The following is an 18,035-nucleotide window of genomic DNA, read 5'->3' on the forward strand; positions in this document are numbered from 1 at the left end:
GCACAAGAACACATGCTGCTCTCAAGGTGGTGCAGCAGCTGCACTTTGTACGCTGCCTCCCAGGACTCCTGCTAAGTAGCACTTACTCTGAACCCGGTGCAGACTTATTTTTTAGGGCACAGCTGTCACTGGTGTGCTATATATTCACCCAGTATACAGCTCTCCTCACAAAAGAGTGTAGTAAGAATTCTCTGTGGTGCATTCAAAGCAACATGTGATACTTCCAGCCAGCCCACTTGCCTTAAGCTGGGGATGTTGGAAGTTAGATGTCTGCCTTGTAGGAAATTTTTGAGAGCTAAAAATCCACATCTCTGAAGCAGCGAGTGCTTCTGTGCTCTTCTGAGAGAGGTGAAATATGCTTTGCTTTTCAAAATGAAGTCTGTGCTTGGCGTGCTAAGGAAATGCTGTTAAAATTAGATCTTAGTGTCAGCTGTATTCTGGCTTGTTTTTCTTGTTTTGTTTTAAATCAATTGGCAGATATTACAGCTATGCCGTAAATCTCTGGCAAACGTCTCGTTGTAGCCCTAAATAAAGTCACTCGCAACACCTAGCATCCAAAGGCTGTGCTGTAACCTAGAGCAAGTAAGACCATTACAAAGGTTTTCTGAAATAGCTCTGTCTAGATTTAGTGATGTTTTCAGATAAAAACATTAGTGGACAAAATGAAACTATATTTTACATTGGCAGTATTATATTTCTATATTCAGTATCGCTTTTTTAATTTTGTATTTAAAGAGAAGCTGGGTTACAAGCAAACTAGAATTGACTTTGTGACAATTGCGCCTGGATTTTCAGTCTAATTTTGAGGTAGAATTAACAATTCACACTTCATTTTCTAAATATTTTTTTTACAACTTTTTACATAGAAAACAATTTCTGAAGTTTTCACAAAGACAGATCTTCTCTGTCTGTGATTATTTAGTAAGTAAATAGTAGATGAGAGCTGAATTTTCAGGGTAAGGAGCATGCCAATAGATAAACACTTTGCATTCCTTTCTGCTGGATCTTTAAAAATGGGAACAAGATAGTCTTGAAAGTGCCTTGATACTTCAGATTTGGCTCTCCTGTATCTCCATATGTACACTGGTATTTTGTCCCCAGCAATTGCTGACTGTTCTCAATGTCCATTGTAACTGCACACTCTGGGTTCACTTGAAAGTTTCTCAGATGGGCCTGTTAGCTTCTGTCTAAAATAGATTTATTTCTTGATTTTGATTGGGATACTTCATACAAATTAGAATTCTGGATTTTAACAGTGCTTCCTATGTAAAGCTGTAGGGAACCAGGTAATCTACACAACATATTTATTAGCCACTGAGAAGACTGGGGAAAGAAATAATCCTTTCCTGATGTTTTTACAATTCTGAATTATGGATAGAATAAATTGGATCCGTCTTTAAAATTTGCAAGTCTTACATAATACTGTTTATGCAGCTCTAATAACCTGAATTTTAGAGGGAAATTGACATCAATGCTGCACTGGCTCTTGAAATGGGAATTGGAACAGTAGAGCTGTATGAAGAAATACAGTGCAGAATTTGTTACTGTCGTTATATGTAGCTGAAGAGATGACTATAAATCCCCTTCCTTTCATTTTCAAATAAAGGAATGCTGGCTGGTAAGCCATGATCATGACCATTTCCTTATTTTTCACAATTTTTCTGTAGAACTTCTGTAGCTCTTAGCCTCAGATAGGCCAATGCAATGGCCATAGTTAAAAATCCATATTCGCCTGGGAATATGTGCTTTATAGGTTCTGATAAATACACATTCCATTTTGGTAGTGTTTTCTAAAAGTATTAGGCAGAAAATATCCCACTAGGGTAAGTGAAACCAAGTCATTAGTATGACCATCTCCTCGCCCTTATTTTGACTCTAATTCTGTGTCAGTAGTAGTTACCCACTGTGTCTTTATTTTTAGATATAACATCTAAATTTTGGACTGGAAGAAGCAGAAATCAGAGAAACTGAGAGAGAAGTCAATGTATTTCACCCCGTCACACAACAATTTTGGCTTACAATCAGACACATCTCACTTTTATGCTCAATGTACAGAAGGCACAAGAATTGCGGACTGCAGTCTTTGTTGTAGCATTTTAGATTATCCTTGTGTTGTTTATTGTTGTTGTGCTTTTTTTGGTGTTTTTTTTTGTTTGTTTGTTTTAAGTGAGGAATGTAAGGAAGTGTGTATCAAAAAAATAAGACTACAGCTTATGTCTGTACCCTCTATATACTGAGTGCAGAGAACAGAGGACAAATCTGATGTACTCACTAAGATGTGGCTGAAGGTATGTGGGGACTCTTCTCTTTCAGTTCGTGTTCCCTAATGGAGCGAAGTTGCGGAGATGGCTGTAGTGAATCAGTGTCATACAGCTGCAGGCTGAGGGGGCTACATAAAATGAAGCTCGGGATACTGTCCTCTTGAAGAAGATGCATGCCACAAGGCATCTGGAGCTGACACGGAGCAATGCCATACTGAGCAACCAGAGTTTTTAAACTGTTGTCACAATAGTTGGGTTTGTAGTCAGAGCACTGGGGCTTCTTATTTCTAAATGTGCTGGTGGTTTTTCTGGAGTGTCAAGTGCAACAGACTGATGAGATTATCTTGGGTATGTAGTGGTGTGTCTTGGTAATGGAGCTGTAAATGCATGTGGGTAAGGTTAAGAAGAATTACGTGTGTTTCCTATAAAGCTCACTACAAAAGAAGGAAAGCATGCCCAAGGCCCCTCACACACAACCATTTTCTGTCAGCTCAGGATAATGAATTAATTAGGGAAAAATGACTTTTAGGAGGAAAAAAACAAACAAACAAACAAAAAACAACAAAATCATGCTGCAGATAGTGACTTCTTAGTTTTCCAATTCTAACGTCTCTTATACTACTCCAATATAAGTAATGATAATTATCCCCTTGAGGAGGAGAAAATATGTGGTAAGAGAACCACTACACTGGATTTAACTTCTTAACGTGTAAATAATGACAAGCAGACATTGTCTTGGACCTTTTCAGAAATGTGAGTTAAGTGAGTTTGTTTAATTTTCATACAATAATAGCTGCAGCAATAGCAGTAGTTGGGGGAAATCTCCCATTATAATTCTGGACAGGTTCTGTAGAAGTGCTTTGCATGCAGAATGACTTACATTGATGAGAACTTTTCTTTTTCTTCTCTTCTCCCACATAGATCACCCCTGGCAGCAAGGCAGCACAGTCACAGATGAACCAAGGGGACCTTGTGGTAGCCATCGATGGAGTCAACACTGACAGCATGACCCACTTAGAGGCTCAGAACAAGATCAAGTCCGCCAACTATAACCTGAGCCTCACTCTTCAGAAGTAAGTTGATTTAAGTTAAAATTCTTTCTTTCCGAAGGGCTTTCTGTGAAACTCATGACTAAAGGATATGTGCTTCGTCTTTGCTTGTTAGATTTATTTGAAGCAGGCACAGATATGATGTAGACAGTTAAAATCTGCTGTGATTCTTGTAGAAGTTGGTGTGGCTTTTTATAGGTATTGGTATGGTTGATACGCTATGTGAATGTTTCTGTGTTGAATTTAGCCCATTGAATACAGGTGTATTTCCTGTGAATTCAGGCTCTCGTTAAAAAGTAAGTCCAACAGTGATGTTTCTTTTTCAAATTCCCATGTGGGCAACATGCAATTTTGTTTGGTCATTTATGAGTGACTATTCTAGATACAGCCATCATATCACAAGTGTTCTGATCCAATGGGGGGAACCTGTCACCCCCAGAGCGCATGCTCACAGCAAGCTGAGAATTTTTGTTCATCGTTTAGCACCTGTGAGATTGGAAGTCACAGAATCCCTTCGCATAACAGATCTCTTAACTTTTCCAGGTTAATATTGCTTCTGTTTTAGAAAACTTGCTCTCAAGTCAGATAAGCTTGCACTGAAATGTTCTGTAATAGTTGCATTAACATTTACAGCTCCGTTACAGTACGAAGCAAAGTAACTGCCATTTTTATTGCCTTGTTGAGGAGGTAATTTTTACATAGGCTGGGCAAAGACTGACATAGAAAGTGGTAATTAGAAAAATTGTAATGAGGAAATAAAATTCCTCAGAACATACCAGAAAATCTTATATTGATACAGAGTTGAGCTACGTAGCATCAAGAACAGGCTAACACCTAGGGGACACAGAGCTTTATCTCTTAGGTTTCCAAGACATAGCAGGATACTCTAAAGAAAGATGTATGGCTGAATTTCCCACATGGTTTTGTAATTTTCAAGTTTGTCTTTAAGTGGACGCTCCAGGTAATAAGTACATAAAGTGAAAAGATGCTAACAAATTAGCAACATATTTGTTAACTTTTGTGAGAACACTTGGAAGATCTATATATTTCCCAGAAAAGAGCTTAAAATAGAACTTTCCACTTTTCAAATGTTTCAGACTTTCTCAAAGAGTTTTCTTTGAGGTTGTGGTCTAGCTATTTCAAGAAATGCCAGGAAGATAGGGAGATGCCTAGACTGATTTCTACCACCTCATATGATGTGCAAGTGTCTCTCTAATATGCTTAGGCAAGATTTTCAGCCAAAATAAAACGACCAGGAGCCTGATCCTAAACTTACTGAAATGGGCTTTATATCAGAAGCCAGTTTAAAAATGGTCTCTTAAAATTATTGTGGCATGGAAATACTTGAGGATGATGGGGCAATATCTTGGAAGCATGTAGTTGAATCGTCATCATGTGGCCAACTCCAGCATTTTTATACTCTAATGTATACTCTATTTTATACTCTAATTTTTATATTCTAATGAATGTTAATGATAAAGAGATATGTATGACATCTTTTTTTAAAAAATTATTTAAATTGTTTTTAGTTATTTGGAAGTTAAGGAAAACCTTTGTGATATCTAGAACATCTGTTTGATTTCTATTGGATCATTGTGTTTTATACTGAGACAAAATTTTTCAACACAAAATTTTATGAAAATTGCATTTGTGAGCAGAAGAATAGTTAACACAAAAAATATTGGATAGGTCGCAAGTGACTGTAATTTTCAACCACAGAAAGATCAAAAGGACAAAATCAATATCTTCTGTGACCTGATTACCAGGAAAAAAGCTTTTTTTTTAATTTTTGAAATAGCTTGCAGCAATGGAGCTGGAGTGGATTGTACTACTACTATGGAAAACAAAAGCTAGTTTCTGTACATGCTATAGAGATGGGGACACTAAATTATCTAATACGCGTAGAAGTTTGGAAATGGAAATCCTTTCAAATGGAAAGTCATATATGCGAATTAGGAATTGATTGCTGTGATAGGAAAATTTAAGCCCTACTTTCTGATGATCTTGGACATTAATGTGAAGTAGTCTTATTGCTCTACAAAACACTTTTCAAGATCATGGAATGCCTTACCAGGCCATCTGTGGCTTGTTTCCGCTGTTGCAGCACTAAAGTCACAGGGAACTTGCTTGTTTAGTCTATAATGCCAAGAGGAAGCAGTGGAACAGGAAATCTAGATGTAAGCACTCTGAGACCAAAAGCTTTTTATTTTTCTAATGGCTATTGGCTCTCAAGAGTGATGGCCTTTTCCTTTATTGATCCTGACCAAGAAGGTTTCATGAACGTTGTTTATAACCTGACAGTTCAGACACTGTTTGCTGCTACTCACTTTTATTATCACACTTAAATTTCCTGTGGAGTTTCTTTTTCAGGGTGGGGGACTGGTTATTTTTTATTTGGTTGTCAAGAAAAGCGTACGCGGTGTCAGCACTTGTGCAGGACATAGAACTGCAAGACATCAAATATAGCAGAGGGGAAGCAATAAGACTGCCCATCCATACTTTTCTGCCCAAACAATGAGAATCTGCACTTCTCTGAGTACACAAACAGTGTTTCTTCAAGTACTGTCAATCTGCACTGTTCAGTGTAGCTAACATAGCTCTTCAATGAGTGCTTGGTGTGCAGTGCTGTCCAGCGCTCAATTGTCCATGTTTGTCATGTAGATATCCCACTATGGGATATCTACAGGAAGTTATGGGTGTCAAGTTTTTTCTGACCACTTCCTTCCCTAAACTCACTGTTAAATTTACCTTTCATCACCTCATCCTCGCTATGGTTTCACATGAACCTTCACAAAACATGACAACAAAACATGAATGGAGGTCTTGCCAACTCTGCCAGAGGTTTGATCAGGCAGTCAGAACTTGACTTGTTACTGGCCTTTGAGTGAAATGCTGCCTTTTCCTGACTGCTTATTTTCGATTTCTGGATACCTAGTTCTCAAACTTGCAGTGTCCTTCCCTGTGCTGCTATTGGGAAGTTAAAGGACGCAGAGAGGCAAGTGGTGTGGAAAGGAATTGAAGTATTTGGACTGTTCTTAGAGGAAGAGAGGCCAGGCCAGCTCTGCTTCCTTCAGTTTAGAAAACAAAAGGATATATCTAGCAAGTGAATTCTCTTTCTCTGCAGGATAGAGAGCAGCAGTGAGGGAAAGTTCTTTGACACTGAGCACTGTTACACAGTAGAGCTCCATGAGGTACAATAATATTCAGGCAAACAATAATGTTGGTGTTCTAAAACATTAGGTACTTACACAGCTGCAGCAAATTCATTCTTCCGTGGCAGGGGGTTTGGAAGGAGATGATCTCTAAGTTCCCTTCCAACCCAGACTGTTGTGTGATTCCTTCGATACCCATATTACTCAGGACGTACTGAATGCGATAGTGCTAGCTCTGCAAGACAATGCTGTGGAAGGCTATGATCATACTCTGTGATGAACTCTGGTGGAAAAAGAGGTTGCTTTTAATCCTTTTGTGCCTTACTGGAGTTTAGTTCTCAGTCATTTTTCAGTATCAGTTTCTAATCGGTTACTTGAGCTACACAGCTGCCCTGAGACATTTTTGTTCTGGGCCAGTCAAAGTTCATCTTTAACAAGATGTCTGTTCCACAGAGACTAGGCCATCTGCTTATTGTCCTCCAGCATTCATTTCACAGGTGAAAAATGAGATGCATGCAAAATCTATTTTTATTTGCTACAAATAGATTTCTTTTTTAAATTCACAGTAAATGCAATTAATGAGTGCAGTATTATTTGTCAACACATTTCACTGGAGCATCCACAACATTCATTTGATCTTAACTCAAGGAATCTGATCAGCCTCCTTGGAAAAGATTCACCAAATGTACTGACTTAGTTTTGGAAAGTGCTGTAACATGAGTGTGTCTCATTCTGCTGGCACAAGCATTCCTGTGACACTCGAAGATGCCTGCTTTGGCGTCACCATGTGCTGCTGCAGGGGAGCAGGGAAGGTGCAGGCCTTCTGTGCCTGGTGGGCATTGACACAACCTCCCCCTCCAAGGGCATGCCAATGATGGAACACCATTTACTTCCAGGCAGCCACAATTGACTGCCTTTTGCTGGAAAATCAGGAGCTAAATAATCCTTTTTTTCTAGCAAAAGGGAAAGAATCAGAGGCAAAGCTATGAGAGATTTATGGTAAATATTTAATAGCTTTCCTTTTTTTGCGCAGCACCAAAAGATGGCTGATTCTGCAGTATTTATTTCAGGCCTACTATAAATAAAGCCTGTGGTGACAGTAAACTGCAAGCAAAGGAAATTCAGTGGTTATTGTAAACTGCTTTCTTTTGTTTGAAGCTGTAAATAGTAAACAATTCTGTGCATGTTTTATGTCTGCTGATAGGCACATTTTAAAATCAGAACCAGATCTAGGGTGGGTTTATGCTTGAAAAATTAGAAGAGGGTGTATATACCACTTTAAGGGTAAACAATTTTCTGTAGGCAATTGCCATGAAAGCACAGTTTAAAATAGTGGTACTCCAACTATTCTGTAGAAACATTGCCAAAAAAGAAATTATCAGTAAAACCCAACTGAAAATAAAAGTATGGCTTTGAAAATTTTTTCCTTCTTTGAATGATTTTATTACATTCATCAAATTAGTGATGCTTCCATTCAGGCACTACTTAATTATAAAAGGAGAATCTGAGCCTATGTGAACGTGACTTTTTTTTTTTTCTGTTTTTGAAGGCAACGCTGATGCTAGTGATAATTTGTTAGTGCTTATGTTCAGCATTCGAAATGCATTTCCTGAAGTCCATTCTGGGGGTAACTAGGTTTTTCCTCATTGTTACTGCCTTTCAACTGCTGTCTTAAAACCATGGAAGCTGAATTCCCAGTGCCAAACAACTTCTTCTTGGATGAGACTGCAGCAACACTTTTACAGCTCAGGATTTCCACCTGGGACTCAATGGCTAGCACAGCAGCACTGAAAAGTTCCTGGGACAAGGACCCAATCGAGACTCCAGTGAGGGCTTCTGAAATACTGGATGCAGAAGCAAGTCCATTGCTACCGTGTCAGACTGGACTAAGGATATGAATGCCTGTCCCCTATCAGAACACAGTATTTAACAACTCAGCCTTAAGTGTTCAAAACACACTACTCACGTTTCAACTTGCTTCGGTAACATTTCACTAGAAATGATAGGCTCTTACCGTATTTTCAAGTACAAATATGTTCATATTGCCATAGAAATATAGTCTGAAATTAGATGACACTTAAGAGAAAAGAATATCAGAGTATAAAAAGAAAAAAATAATTAAGCACTGCCCTTTATTTTGTTCCTTTCCTGAGTTCTATAAAAATTGTTTAAATATGCTATTATGATTATCAGCAGAATTTACAAGTTAAATCAAGAAAATACTGGCTAAATATCAGGAAAAAAAATTCAAAGCTGGTGTAATGCTAGATGTTCCATGTCATGTTCACTGGAGTAATTCTGATCTAGACTGGGCCGAGTACTGAGATCTGCAACCATGTGGACAGTGTGTTTCAGAGACCTGTGCAAATCAGAATAAACAGGAGTAGTTGAGTGGGAAGGGACCTTCAGAGATCATTGAGTCCACCTGCCTGGCCACTTCAGGGATAAGCAAAAACCAAAGCATGTTATTAGGGGTATTATCCAAATGCCCCTTGAACACCAGCAGGCATGGGGCATAAGCCACCTCTCTAGGAAGCCTGTGCATGTGTTTGACCACCTTTACAGTAAATATTTTTTTCCCAATATCCAGTCTCAGCCTTCCCTGGCACAGCTTGGTGCCATTTCCTTGCATCCTGCCATCAGTGACTAGGGAGAAGAAATCAGCACCTTCCTCTGCTCTTCCCCTGCTCAGGAAGCTGTAGAGAGCAATGAGGTCACCTCTTGGCCTCCTCTTCTCCAGGCTGGGCAGTGTAAGGGTCTTCAGCCTCTCCTCATAGGACAGTTACTCAGTTGGATGCTTCAGCCTGTAGGTAATTGCATGTACCTGTATTCAAGAGAGTGATTCAAAGATAGAAGCCGAAATTCCTTTAAGTGGTATATTCTTTATTGCAGCGCTGGATGCACAGGGGATCTCTCCACCTATCGTGCATACCCAAAGCGGAAAGCAGTCTTGAATTTATACAATCAATCTATCAATATTCTACAAGCGCCTATACATATTCATTACCTATCTCTGCCTTCCCTCACTTCTTATGCTAATTAGCCTTTTGGCACCTTGCGCCTGCGTAGAGCCTCCCAAGAATTGTGGGCAGGGGTCTTTGGGAGGAAGACCCTGAGTCTTCCTCACAGTGTACTTTTTACCTTTGGTCAGGAATCTGCTGAATTGGCATGTTTCTTAATTGCAAGAGCTGGTTGTTGCTAATTCTTCCGTTTGTTGTATCTTTATAATGAATTCCAATGTCCAGTTTTGAGATTTATACTCCTTACGTTTGTTTCTCTGTCCATCTGCCGCTTCCTTATCATGACTTCCAGTGTCTTGTTTCGAGATATACAGTCCTTGTCTGGGGATTGTCCTTGCCTCCCCAATACCTCCCCAATACCTCCTTAATCAAGAGGTATTACAAAAGCTACTGTTGGAAAGATGATAACAGCATAGTCAGATGTTTACATGCCCTACTTAATCAAATTATGTATGAATTTGAAATTTTAATCAGGTTAGTAGAAAAAAGAGTAACAATAATGGTGAATGTGATGTGAGACTATTTATTTTGCCTAGATATTTGACTCTAGAGCTTCTGACAACCATTTACCTTCAATATCCATGGTTTCTTCCCCAAATTTCTGATGATGCTGAGTGCTCAGAGCACTGAAAAAGACATACTCTTCTAGTGGATTAAGGAAGTTAACCTGTATTACTATGAGCTGACAAGTAGTACTCCCTCAGTCTTTGTTGAAATAGAGGTGAATCCCATTGCCTACCCAATCCTCTCTGTACACAGGTATGAGAGGATAGTAGGATTTGTTACTAGATGCTAGGCTGGCATTTCGACAAGGCTGTTAGTTACCGTCTTTGAGTAGTAACATTTAATGCTTTAAAAATTGATGAGTAGCTTTTTCCATGGAAAATAAAATATAAATGTCAGTAACTGCAATGAATATAAATATATTCCTTACACGAGCAGTTTGAGTGGACTGCTATTTACACTCGCTGCATTAAGTGTCCTTGTTAGTTTTAGAAAAGAGCCTGGAAACTGTGGATATATGCCAAGGCTTTAAAGGACAGTGAAGTTTTCATTACAGCAAGATTCTGCTTGGGGATTAGAATGGTTCTCAGCATGCACATCACTTCCTCCCTGTCCCCCAAATACTAGCTCTGAAGTGAAGATAAAATCATCCTTTTATTCATCTGAGAAATTTTCTATGGATGAGCTAAAGATAATCTCCATGTGAATTCTTGTATGTATTACGTTGCACTCACCATGGAAAGGTCACGATGAGTATCACTGGCGCATCTCATCAGAGTCAATGGGCTTACACAACTCAATCCACATGACAGTTACATTCTTTCTAATGCATAGTTAGTTATTGGTTGCATTCTGCCACCAGGAAGCTGATATGTTACCCCAAATGTTACAGCTGACAAGAAGGTCACAATGTGTTAGGGCTGGGACCTTTTCTTATTTATTGATGTTGATTGGCCTAAGCATGGATGTGTCAAAATGTAAATTATTTGCTTCCATCTGATTGGAAAGGCTGAGACAGTGTTTTTAAGAAGTGGTATGAGGAATCATTCAATCAGGCAAAATGCTAAGGCTTTGCAGGATCAATCCTGTGATGCATTATTGTGGATGTGAGGATACTGGTTTCCATTGGATCCTTTTTATTGTGGAGTTGCATGCCCATCAGCCAATAAAAAAAGCTGCCAGGCCTCATTCTTTTTTCAACAAATCTCAATTACTGGTGAAGAAAGAACATTTGACCGACGTAGTAGCTGTGGTATATGTATTTTTTTTCAATTTGTGTTTCTTGAGAGCCTTTGCTAATTTGTCTGTTTTGCCTAGTAACCAAGATGTAAATATATAGGTATCGGCACACTACCAAGTAGGACGTGCATCTCTGCAGGTATCTCTGGGTAGCGCTTGCAAACATGTCAGTTGCTTGTGGCAACAGCTGAAGATTTCCCTGTCTTTCACAAGCTCTAAAGCTTTGGCCAGACAGTAGTTACTGAATGTTATTGTGGTGGGACAGTGCCAAGGGGTGTTTGGCTCCATGTACACCACAACCGTTCATGTCCTCTAAACAATCAGAAAAGGTGGTGAAAAAAGTTATTTATGGAAAGCTTATTGACGTATTTTAGCTTGAAAATAGAAAGAGTGAATGCATAAATGAGTTGAACTGTAGTTAAGATCTCATTATCCCAGTTCTCTAATTTTTCTTTCCATATATGCTGTGTGTGTCAATTAGAAATGCTCTAAAAGCCATGTGGCACATTGTAATGTCCACGTTCCAAGTAAGAGGAATTACAGGAAAACCAGCCAGTGAATGTGCATCAGTAACGGCTTCAGGAAATAAATTTAAGTTAATTAAAATAACCCAAAGTTATTTGTGGTCAGGATGCTCACAGTATCCAGAGCTTGGCTTTCACTTTTAGTCGAGAAGCAAGGGGAAAAAATAGACTTCATTTGCATAACATGAGAAGCCTATTTGGATTTGGACAACACCTGAACTCCTGTGTATCTACAGAAGGCAGTTACTAAGCTTTTTATTCGTTTGTGAACTTTTTTTTTTAAAGGAGATAGATTCATCATCATACCTTTGAGGCTTGGCTGTGATTCCCTGATTTTGTTGGTGGTTCTTCAGGGTGATGCTCTACAGCAACCCCAAGAGCTGCTCTGTAATCTTTAGCTGAATGCCTTTCACCCTTTAGAAAGCTGTTGAGAAGCCAAGAGTTGCAGGACTGCCCTGGAGTCTGATGTTACTTCAATGGTGTAGTCTAAAAATGAGAGGTACGCTATCTGCGTGGCAGGGGAAATGGCTATGTTACACATCAGATGCTTTCCAGCTGAAGAACTTACGGAAATATTTTTGATGTCCAAGTCTTCAGAATTACTACCTATTTTGTTTACTGGGGAGAGTGATTCACGTCTCTAGACCAGGTTATGATAGGCTACATACAAGCATTGAATAAAGACAGCGCCTCTCCTGCTTTTTATAACTCTCTGCTTTCCGTTATTAGGTCTTTCCATAACCCAAATGCCTTGTCCTTCTCTTCTAACAAATCATTTTATTATTTTATTGTTTACCTTAATTAGATCTTTTAGCATCTGGCAGTAATTAGAAATAATAAATACAACCATGTAATCATGAATAATAAAAACTATGCTGAACTCAGGGATTTCAAGTGAGGTTATAGACAATTAAGCTCTGAACTCTCTGATTATTTTGATTCTATTTCAGTCTCTCAGTTTTGATTCTGTAAAACCCTTCTCTGTAGCTTGGCAATCTAAATTCTGCCCACAGTTGCTGCTGGGGTGGAGGAATCAAGGGGTGATGCCAAGTCAACTAAGAGGCGATGGAGGCATTAGTAGCCAGGCACACCACTCGGAGGGAACAGGCTCGAGGGCAGATTGTGCAGGAGTTGGAGTGAAGAGATACTGTCTAGCGGAAATGAGGGGGAGAGTAAAAAAGATGGAGCAGGCACTATGAAGTGTGACAGGAGGAGAAAAGAGAAAAGAAGGGGATAGAATTTGATTGCTTCTCCAACATTTTGAGATACATACTCCTTTTCCAAAATCACAGCTTCTCCTGTTCTCTTCCATTCCTCCCTTCCACAAAACTCTCCAAGGTTCCTCTCCCTCTCTTTCCCACAACATTCACATCTAGCCTTTGCTCAGATCCCTTGTACGGGAGTCAGGTATTACATACTTGCAAACAAATTCTCTTTCACGAACGTTTGGATAGCTGCTTCCCTTCAGGCTGGTTACATTTACGAATAAGGCTTTTTTAAATGTTTTTCATATATTGCTCTGGGTATGAGCATTAGACTCAGAAAGCATAATTGCCAGTACTACAATCCATCCAAGTGCAACGCAATGCAGGGAAATAATTAACAGATCAGTCATCCATCCAAATACTAATATTTGTGTTCACCATTGAAATAGAGCAAAACTGCTGATGGAAGTATTTATCAATTTTATTGCAGGCACAGATAATATCCTGATAAGGGAAAACTATGCCTCTTCCTAGCCCCACAGTGATCACAGTGATATTTGAAGTATTGTGAAATGCTCAGGGTTTGTTTTGGGTTTTGTTTTTTTTTTTTGTGTGTGTGTGTGTGATTCTCTTTGAAGTTTCTGAGGCAGTTTTACTGATGTCCCAAGCAGGGCTTAGAGAACTTAAAAACAAGACTCAATATTCTCTTTGCAAGGCTTAGAAACAAGAAGAAGCTTCTGTGTTTGGCAATGTAATTCACTGTTTGGTGGAAGACGGACATGTCAAACTGATGACCATGAAGAAGATTTAGTCTTTTTACTTTTTCTTTTCAAATTTTCATTAGTATAAATATTATTGCATTAACACAAATATATATCAGAACCCCAACTCTGTAAACTATATTCTGCATCCCACTGTGTGCTGACCCACTCCATAATTACTCAATTTCATTAAAAGTAAAGTAGGTAAAATGTTTTCTAAGCATTTCTAACCCTAATTTAATGTTTTATTACCTTTCTGTGGACTTGATGTTTTTTCCATTTTTCAGTGCCTGAGACATTCCGATACAATTGTTAAGATGCTCAAAGAGCGTGTGCTCACATGCAACAAAATGAAAGCAAGAGATTACTCTAAGAAAAGAAATGTTGGTTTTAGCTGTCCTGAAAATTCAAGAAGTGAAGAAGAGACACTGACTGGTAAAGTTGTAAAATATAAAAGAAGTCATGTGCAAATGAAAAAGAGCTACTATCTCTTAGATCATGTCACCTCTCTGCAAGTACGGTACTGTGCTCCCCTGAGGAAGGGTTAAAGTGTTCCTGCATTACAGAACTCTCTCGCAGCTCTTCTTAATGCAGTTGACCCCTAATGAACCCTTGCTGCAAGTGCAAAAATATCAGGCTTGAAGTCAAGTGCTCTTCAATTAAACTTATATTTGCGTAGGTGGGAACAAGTAGAATTTTTGACAGTTTTATCAGCAGTGATATCAAAATGGAACTGCTTTGCAAAACTAGATCCATCTTGCTTTTGAATTTCGTTCAGGAAGAGGACCAGTACTGTGGGAGAAGGAATTCAGAAAATGCCAGAATGATTCATTTGTTCCTCTTTTAAGGCTGGGTGTGGGGGGGGTTATATTGAAACGAGCTTTTTATTTCCATTTTAAACTTTGAAAATATAGAACAGAATGTATGAAAGTTGAAGTTAAATTATTTGCTTTGACTGGAATAAAACTCTCTTTATTGAACATTTCAACATCAGATCTGTAACTATCACAATCATTTGTGAAATTTGGACTTTCATCCTCCTCACAGCCCTGCTAAGCAAGTACATTCCCTGAGTGTTTGGAATAAAATAATTTTGCAATCAGTGGATTAAAATGTAAACCTAGGTTTGCTTTTGTACAGCAGCACCATCATGACCTGGAAAGCAAAACTGTAAGTTAGAAGTGTTGCTGCAGGATTAGATTCATCTAGCAAAAGGGGGAAGAAAAAAATGTCCTGAATTTGCAGATGCTTTTCTCAGGAATAATAGCTCCTATGTAAACAATCACTTTACAAGTTCATATGTTTCTCATTCCACAAATTGATTTCACCTCTTCTGCCCGTTTCACTGGTGAAAACCTGTGCTTAAATCCAGCAAGCCTCATCATTCTGTTTTTAAATATCACAGCTACAAACATCCAGGGCGAAGAGATGTAGGAACCTCCTTGATTTCAAGTAAAGTCTTGAAATCTCTAAGTCAGTGTGAAATGTAAATCCTAGGCAGATAGCACTGTGAATGATAGAGGTACATTATCAGTAATATCTGAAAGACATACAACTTTTTAACATCTTCTGTGGTCAGGCAATGACTGAGAAAAATAGACAATAAACCACAGAAGTGATGGAGTAGTCTGGTAAATAAATCCCTTTGCTGCAATACAAATATTTTTCAGTTAGGCATCAAACATGCAGTGTATGTTTGCTATGTCACTCTAAGTGACAAAAAATTTTTAAATTGCTGAGCAACTTTAGCACTGAAATTCATAATCACTGGACAAAGCAGAAAGGACACTTAGTGTCTGCTCTGCCCGGCTCTGGTTTTGATTGTGCCCGGGTCCCCGTCAACAACTTCACAGAAATACCTGGGTTTACTGAGAAATGACAGCAATGGAAGTAGGATCAGAATCTCCCCCTAAATCTTTGCCTATCCATAAATTGTTGCTGTCAGTTTTCAGCAACTCTTTGTTCTGGGCTGCAGCTGATAGATACATGTATATTTTTTCCATTCTCTGATTCGGCTCTTTCATGGTAAGTGTGCATGTCACATAAATATGATTTATTTTTTCTATTTTTAAGCTGAAATGGTTGGAGGAAGGGTGGAGCATCACTCCTGAAGGAAAATTAGTTAGTAACGTGCCTGAGGAAAGTTTGTTCTAGGCAGTTAGTGGTTAGCTGTTCTTGGAACTTGAAGGTATATATTTCTCATATAATTAATTTTTTAGGAAGTACACAATGATATAGTCCAACTGTGAATACCATGAATATCAGCATTAGTGCCGTTTCAGGAATACAGCATGCCAGTGAATTTCATAGGTTAATTGCCTTTTGGTTACCAAAATACCAGTTTTCATTATCTCCTCAGATTGTTCATTTTCAGATTAGGATATTGTCTTTGACTTCAACTCTCAAAACTAGCATAATTTCCATATCTTGTATAAAGAAATTTTCCGGTTTCTGAATGGATTATTAGCTCATTTTTCCTAGCGTTGATTGGTTTGTTTGTTTCTGCTTATATGGGTATTTTATGTATGTCAGCTAAAGCCATATACACAGCTCAACATGAAGATAGGTATTAATGCGGGAATTGCCACACTAGATAAGCCCAGCTTTTATCTAGCTCAGTTCTCTTTCTCTGATAGGTGCCACTGCTAGGTATTTCAGAGCAAAGTGCAATATAGCCCTCTGTAAGGCAGGAGTGAACCTAGCATGGAATGTCTCCCGCTGTTGGTCTGTTACTAACAGGCCAACTACTGGGTGGCTACTAATTTTTACTGAACCTAAAGCATCTTCTGCAGTTTTTGTTAAGTTTATCTGACTAACCCATTGTGACATCCTACTATTCTCATTGTCTCAATGTTGTCTTGTAACAATGAGTTTCACCTCAGGTTAGTCAAGTACTTTAGGAAGCAATGTTTGCCTTTATCAATTGTACATGTGTTGTCTTTTCAATTTCACTTAATGTCCAGGAGCACAGCTTTATTCCCCTTTTTCTATCATTCACTATTTTCTACACCCCTGTAATGTCTTCCCTTACTCATTTCCTCTTTAAAGTGAGCAGTTCCAATTGTCTTAATCAGTTCTGCCTGAGTAACAGTTTTGTGTGCTTTTAAGTATATTAATTTCATTTTTGTTCCTCTATCCTAATTTGGAAATGTAACTTTATCGACAAGAATTCCAGGCATACTGATCTGTTGGTTGGCAATAGGGTAGCAGTTGTGTAATACCAATTCCTTTGATTATTTGTACGTTTTTCATTTCTTTTTCTCTTGTGATCCCATGTTTTCTGGGAGGATTTCAGAGGTTTATTCAGTGCTACACAGGTTCTCACAAAAGCTCCACAAATAGGTCTTCACTTAGCTGATCATCCCAAAGTACTTCAGTTAACATTTGTCACTGTGCTTTATTGTCTGTCTTTGTAATGTTTCAATAAAAGGGCGAATAGTGTGTTTTGCAATCATTTTAATAAGGATTATCTGTTTTCTTAAATGATCGTGTATGTATATTTATCATACACAGGGGAAAGGTGGGCATTTGGAGTGCAGTTAACTAGCTAGTGATCTACTCCTGTTGAAACTATGTGTTCTCCAATACAAAGCTCATGTTTCTCCCTGCACAGGAGTTTGAAGTATGCTAATTGCTACATAGCTTGAGGTATTTAATAATCTCTTGAGGACTTGATCTTGAGATGCCTTAGAATCAAAGTTTAGTTTTTGCATTGTAAGACTCCTCCAAGTCCCATTTTGCAGAGCATTGTCCAAACCTGAAGTTATGTCTTGTGGCTGATTGGCATCTATAAAAATTCAGTTCGTCACAAGGTAGTGGAAAACGGATGATCTTCCAAGTCAGAGGCTGCTTCTGTAACTGCTTGTTTTTTGTCATTCAGAGAAAATATATCAAACTTTATTTCTCACATCCACGACTTTTGCAAATGAGAATGTAGAAAAAGCAGTGTGATCTGTAGAAAAAATCTAAGCTTTGCCTAGCTTTCACTCCAGATTGAAGCAACGTTTTTGCATGAAATGTAAAATTTTATCCAAAAATTAGGAGATTAATTTTTTTTTTTGATCCCCAGATCTAAACGTCCAGTGCCAGTTTCAACCACAGCACCCAAAATTGACTCTCCCAGAGCTGTAATTCCCCACCAGAAGGTATGTGACACATTTCTACTCATCCAAAGTTAACATTTTTATCTACCATAGTAAAGGTAAATGGGTAAAGGTAAACCTACTACAGAAAATAGATTTTGCCCCTCCCAGATAAGTAAACATGGAATGAATGCACAGGTAGCAAAACTGCCTATAATGCAGTGTACTTGTGAATTTG

General features: G+C 38.5%; 1 protein-coding gene across 6 annotated transcripts in view; it reads left to right on the forward strand.

Moving 5' to 3' along the window:
• LDB3 (LIM domain binding 3) overlaps window positions 1-18,035 on the forward strand; it is a 120,246-nt gene that overhangs the window by 32,438 nt on the left and 69,773 nt on the right. For all 6 annotated transcript variants that reach the window (XM_032191386.1, XM_032191388.1, XM_032191389.1 and 3 more), the window contains exons 3-4: window positions 3,183-3,334; window positions 17,785-17,860. In XM_032191386.1, the coding sequence (XP_032047277.1) occupies window positions 3,183-3,334; window positions 17,785-17,860 (228 nt within the window). The remainder of the gene's footprint in view (window positions 1-3,182; window positions 3,335-17,784; window positions 17,861-18,035) is intronic.

This window comes from Aythya fuligula, chromosome 7, assembly GCF_009819795.1.
Source record: "Aythya fuligula isolate bAytFul2 chromosome 7, bAytFul2.pri, whole genome shotgun sequence".
Lineage (NCBI taxonomy): Eukaryota > Metazoa > Chordata > Aves > Anseriformes > Anatidae > Aythya > Aythya fuligula.